The following is a 6669-nucleotide window of genomic DNA, read 5'->3' on the forward strand; positions in this document are numbered from 1 at the left end:
TATGGGTCTTCTCAATTATGCATATTAAATTGATTGCATTTGTTTAGCTTAATAGAAAACCAAATGATTTAGAAAACCAAATGATTTATTGGTTTCAATAGAAAGCCAAACCTAATAAATTGAGTATATACATTATTCTCAATATTCATTGAGCTACTGATCATCATATCTGTAGATGTTCATAGCATTCTATAGCCAGAAGAGAAAGTATTCTCTAGTTCTTAAGCCTTCTCCATCTTGTCTCTCATCATCATTTCCAATAGAAAATGAGCAAAAAAAGATGGAAAAGATACTGATTATTTCATAATTTTTCATAATATAAAAATGTAATGGAAGGTTTTTTTAATTATTGGCTAAAATGTGGTTTGGAATTGTTTCAGGGTTCTAAACACTTTATTTTAGATTATTCCAAATATGTTTGATTAGGTGATTTTTCTAAAAGTTAGCTTTGTCCCTACTACCATGAATGATCCAGAATTCAACAGATGCACCAGTTTCTAATTTGTGATATTTTCAGATGATACCAGGACATTGCAGGTTTTCATTAATACAGCCTTCAAACTACGGAAAAGATAACCATTTTCTCAACTAGCTTTCTATCACAATGACCAGCAAATCTTGTCTAATGTAGACACAACATTACTATTCACTCCAAATCTACTTCCTTTCATTCTCTGGGAAGTCTACACCTGCACATGGTAAGCAATAAAGCAGTATGGACTTTCTGATCATTTCTCCAGTACTGATGATCATTTCTAACCACACTGAACAAAAATTTGTCCAGCAATTTGCATTGATTCTTAGAAGATGTTCACTTCTCATACATTGGCCTAAATGTAGGTCACTTTTCTCACACTCATCCATAGAATCTGAAAGGTTCTTCAGAATTAAACAAAAGAAACCAAAAATTATGTCCCATTACAAGTTATCTTTCAATCACTACTCTTAAGATTAGGATGTGGGTTTGCTTATTTTGTTTTGTGGTTATTGCCAATTTGGGGGGTATTTTTTGGAATAAACAGAAGGCTTGGAAGTGTAATAAGTTTTCCCAAGCCCTGGAAGTGCGTAAATACCTTTAAGAGTCAGGCAGAGTTCAATAAATTATGATAGAACTCTCTTCACAAGAGTGCCTGCACATCCATAACTAACGTTGAATTGGATTTTTACGTTAGACACCAGAACTAAAATAGCATTGGCTCTGGGTATCAGAAATATCTGAATTTATCTAACACCTATATTCCCAGAGAGTTATATGTAATTTAATTTAATTACATTTAATTCAACTTTAATTGCACACATGGTCCACTCCTACGGTTAATTCTTTTCCAAAAAAAAAAAAAAACACCGAGGATAGGAAGCATAAACGCCCACTTCTTTTGAGCCTGCATGGCATCTAGCAACCAGCTTTATATGTTAAAAATATGCTTTTTATGTTCAAAATAGATGCTATTTATTGGTTGGCAAGAGAAAAGACCCTTGAATCACATAAATTATTATTCTCTAATTTGTTTTGTATAATTTCTGCTTTTCCTCTTTCCATTACTCATTTCTAAACTGGAGATAAATTTGGACCAGGATGAAGTCTATGAATGGCAAGGATGAAGTGACGTGGGAAATGAATGGAACAGATGCAACCGTGGGTTTTTTGATGACTATTGATTGCTTGATACTGCTTTCAGTTTCCATTGATTTGTTGGTATTGATTGGATTTACTACTACTATGCTTTGTTTCTGAGAGCCAGTATTTTACTTTCCCTGCAGCAGCATGGCCCTTGCACTTGGGCCATTTCCCTGAGACCTCAGTGTATCCAGGAAATAGCCAAGAGCTAAGAAATAAGCCAAAATACCTCTGAGGCACGAAAATAGATATGGCCATGTCTCCACTGTCCACACACTGACATAAAACTGAAAGCCCTTTAGAGCTCTCTGCACATAATTCTAGTAAACTCAATTGTGTGATTTTCTAACAATGCATGTTAGAAGCAGCAAACATGTTGGGAGGTTAGTAAAGGGAGGCTGCCAAAAGCTGGGACACTGGCAACCATGAAAATGACATCTGATAGACTGCAAGAGAGAAAAAGACTAAACAACAAAAAAAGAAAACCTGTAAAGACAAGAGTCAAGGAATCAAAACTCAGAGGAGAGGTGAACATGCCATGTAGAGGCAAATAGCCCTATACTCGAACTGCACGTGGGAACTTCATTGTCCTCAAGTATGAGAGAGAAATTGACATTCCTTATGGTAAGCCTGAGATATAAAGAAAAGAATAAGTTCAAGAAACTGCTGGAGAAGGCCGGAAAGTATGCAAGACATTTTAGAAATATTTTTACCCAAAATGGTTTTGCTGTTGTTCTTTTTGTGTTTAAAGGAATAAGGATCAGAAAAAGATGATCTTTTAACTTTTAGTCTTTTAATTGGTTAAAAAAATTTAACAGAAAAAATCAGATTCATAAGTCATTTAAATATGCCACTTAACACGCTGGACACATTAGGCATTACTGTATTTCAAACAAAGCATGAAAATCTCTTTAGAAGTGTTTTGTCCTTCAAATATTACTATAACAGCAATAACATGATTTAGGAAGGAGAGAGAGATACACAGAGACAGTGAGATACAGAAGGAGACTACTAACTCTCTGACATGTCGGTTATTACAATTTCATCTTTCTTGCCAGTTTTTTTCCCAGCCACACATGCTCTCGATTTTGCCATAGTTATTAACATGACACATAATTCATTTGCTTTTGCTATACTTATCAGACTTACTTTCCATGCACCTATACCATATTCATAATTTTCATTTTGATGACTGCATAATATTCCATGTTGCTAAATTGCTTCCGATTTCACTAATTATCCATAAACAATACTATAATAAACATCTATACATATATAGCTATTATGCCCTTTTATAGTTTTTAATTACTATCAAAGGATAAATTCCCCAAAATAGAATTAGAAATATATCTAAAGTAAAGGAAGAAATAAATCTGAAGAGTGACCTGCTTTATGAGGTTGTGGTAAAAATAAGGTCATAACACTAATCAAAGCCCTCTTCCCCAGATTAGCAGAAATCTAACCTCTCACTTGAAGCCTACTTCCTTCCACCACTCTGAATTGCCCAGGAACCTGGAGATTTATTCAGTCAAATTCTTCACAGAGGGAACTGTCCACCTTCTCACCACCATCTGGTGGATACTTCATGACCACTGCCACTGCTTCATTTACTCCTGTACTATGGCACAGATGACCCCATGCATCTGAGGAGCAGAGGTCCACGGCTGTTACGTCACGATCACACATCGTCCATTTGTGAAGAGGCCCCAGTGGGCAATACTATTCCTCTATTAACAGATGAAGATAGAGAGGCTCTGAGAAGTACTGACTTGTCCAAGGTCACACAACCAGTAAGGGACAAAGCCAGATCTCCCATGCCCTAAAACAGGCCTTTGTCCATTTCACCATATGAGTTCATTGTTTACAATATCCATGCCAAGCAAAATCTGAAAATATTGGGGGAGGCCACTATTAACCTGATTTTTTCTTAATCTATCAGGGGGATATTGCACAGTATACATAGGTGTGCTTTACTTCTGTGTCATAACTTATAAAATATCCTGTGAGAACAGAAAAAATACCATAGGTGAAATTATACTCCGAAAAACTCTTACATCTTGTTGGGCTCAAATGATTTTAGCGAGTTGAAACTAAAAGTATTATTTAGAGATTAACCTAATCCTGAGCTTGTTGAAGATACAACTTAAAAAACAATGTGAAAGAACAGAGTCGGCGATGCAGTCTACAAACAATACGTTACTGAACTTTAGATGTATAGTTACACTCATTTGCGTGTGATGACATATGTCACGATAGTGTATGGCCGTGAGATTAATGTTTACTTTTAAAAGTATTTCTCCATCAATAATTATGTACAGCTGTGCCCTCTGCTGGATGGAGATGGATACTATTTTGAGGAGCTATACATAGACATATTATAGTGCTTTATACTCATATCTAAGCAAAAATTTTCAGTACTTGAATTCTGAGTGATATTTCATAAATTAGTTGGCTCCGTCCCACACCAATGCCCTAATCCTCTTTATAAATTATTAATATGGAATCTCATCTGCCAAAGATTCAAAACACTGTTAAAGATTAGCCCAGTACTGTTTAGTATTATCAGTTGATACTGACTCCTGTTACTTCTCAAAAAAGTACTCTAAATAAAATAATGTATATATGGGTTAATCGTTTGGGAGTTTCCCACAGCTCAAGAAAATGCATAATGAAGCCTTTCATTATAGTATTTAAGTTCGCAAATATCCAAATAGCCGCAATTATTGTCCCATTTCATTATTTTATTTAATCAGTATTTATTCCCATGTAGTATGCTAGGTTTTGGTGACACAGCACCAAATAAGGCACGGCCTCAATTCTCAGGAGTTTTATCATTGAGTAGAAAAATTCTGAGAAGTAAATTAGCAATTGTAGAGTAACACGTGTCACGAACACTGGGATGGCCCAGTCCAGTGACTGCTCCAGGCGGGAGAATAAAGGCCTGGCCACCTTGGCCCAACTTCCGACAGCTCAGAAGAGCCATTCTAGCTCCTGAAATGCCCGCGGGGTCCACAAAGACTGTTGTTAGGCAACTTCCGGCACTGTCTTCTTGGCTTTCCCCTGCTTCTGGGACCCGCTGAGGCGCCATATTTGGTGGTGAACTCCTTGTTGCTGATCGCCCATGGGCACCAGGATCCACCAGACTTATTCTGCCAAGGTGGAGGCTGCTGTCAACCGCCTAGTTAACCTGCATCTGCAGGCCTCCAACACCGACCTCTCTCTGGGCTTTTATTGCAAAGGCAGCAATGTGACTGTGGAGGGCCTGGGCCACTTCTTCCACGAGGCGGCTGAGGAGAAGCGTGAGGGCGCCCAGCGTCTCTTGAAGTCCCAAAACCAGTGGAGCAGCTTCGCCCTCATCCAGGATAGGCAGAAGCGGTCCCCAGATGAGTGGAGTGGCAGCGTGGTTGCCATGGAGGCTGCCATCGTCCTGGAGAAGAACCTGAACCAGGCCGTTTTGGATCTGCATGCTCTGGGTTCTGTCAACACAGACCCCCGTCTCTGTGACTTTCTGAAGAGCCACTTCCTAGAGGAGAAGATGAAAGTCATCAAGAAGATGGGCGACCACCTGACCAACCTCCGCAGGCTGACAGGCCCCAAGGCCAGGCTGGGCGAATCTCTCTTCCGAAGGCTCACCCACAAGCACAACTAGGAGCTTCGAGAGCCCAGCAGCCTTTGAGCGACTCCTCTGCATTCCCCTGCCATCGGGATTTCTGCCTGAGCCTCTTTCTCCAGCCAGGAGGCAACTTTTTAACCACCCTGAAACCCTCGCCCAAGCCGTGGGACCAAATAGAAACAAAGAAAGGTTCTTTTTGTAGAAGGGAAAAAAGGTTCTTTTGCAGAGGCTGTGAGGGGAAAAAAAGTATACGGAATAGCATGAAGGATTTGTAGTCTAATTCTCTAGATTTTCTAAAGAAATTGTTCCTAACTTTTGTGAATCACCTGTGTACATTGAGATAAACCATGTTTTCTCTGTCAAGAAAAACACATTTATTCATAAAATGTTGCATTCAATTTTAGGGGTTTCATAAGTTATCTGAAGCCATTCTGGGTACTGGATTAAACTCTATTGTTCTAAAAGTTATCTTTGGTTTTGCCCAGCAGAGCAGAGAGCTGAGTATCTTGACTATATGATATTGTGCCTCTCCCATCCCCAAACTCATGATAAAATTGCTTTTCCTGATTTTCAAGTTGATGTGATGCCATCTGCCTATATTAAATACAATAAGAAAGAGCCCTGTGAAATTCACCTTTGTGTCTCCCATTAGGTTGCAACTGAGAACACTGATTATTACATCATACACTGACTTCTTTATGAATCGTCTCGAGAAATTTCTTTCTGGTCTTAATATTAGGAATAACAGTGCTTTGCTTGGGTAATTGGTTTGCTTTTGTTTTGTGGACACGGTAAGTGATGTAACTACGTTTCCTTTTCTGACTGCCTGCTAGAAAGCTTTGAGCCAAGTATGTGGTCCACCCAGAGAAAATGAGTAGACTTGTATAAGCATTTTTGTATAAGCTTCATTCCTGGTTCTTTTGTTACTAATTTCTTGGTGCGTTTTATGGATTACTTTAAGCCACCTTATACCCTTTCTGGAACAAGATTGTGTATAAATAGACAGATAAATAAAGTAAACTTTAAAAAATGCAGATTAAAAAAAGACTTGTTAGGCCACATCCAAATTCATCCAAATTCTCTCTACCCCAGTGGTTCTCAATTGGGGGTGATTTTGCCCCTCCACCAGCCACCACAAGGGATAAGTCTGGAGATATTTTTGGTCATTAGTGGGGGGGGGGGGGTGCTATTCGTGTGTGTCTGCTACTGGTATCTGGAGGGTAGAGGCCAGGGCTGCTGCTAAACATTCCACAATGCACAGGACAGCCCCACAACAAGGTATTACCCTGTCCGGAGGTCAATATGCCACGGTTGAGAAACCATATTCTACTCAATCCTTTTCATAGGTGTTGGTCCAAAGGTCATTCCTTAATAATCATCCTGCACCCTAAACTCCATCACAGAGTCAGCTTTCTGGGGAAGACACAACAGGATTACA

At 39.0% G+C, this 6669-nt stretch overlaps 1 protein-coding gene across 1 annotated transcript; it reads left to right on the forward strand.

Moving 5' to 3' along the window:
* Nucleotides 1–4739: 4739 nt before the first annotated feature.
* Nucleotides 4740–5267, forward strand: LOC124246040 (ferritin light chain-like). The gene has a single exon (XM_046673937.1). It carries the CDS (start codon nt 4740–4742, stop codon nt 5265–5267), a length of 528 nt encoding a protein of 175 aa, XP_046529893.1.
* Nucleotides 5268–6669: the final 1402 nt, after the last annotated feature.

The sequence above is a fragment of the Equus quagga genome, chromosome 10 (genome assembly GCF_021613505.1).
Source record: "Equus quagga isolate Etosha38 chromosome 10, UCLA_HA_Equagga_1.0, whole genome shotgun sequence".
Classification (NCBI taxonomy): Eukaryota; Metazoa; Chordata; class Mammalia; order Perissodactyla; family Equidae; genus Equus; species Equus quagga.

Bases quoted from the DNA above. Each gene is read 5' to 3' on its own strand.
- LOC124246040 (XM_046673937.1), top strand. From the start codon at position 4,740: ATGGGCACCAGGATCCACCAGACTTATTCTGCCAAGGTGGAGGCTGCT.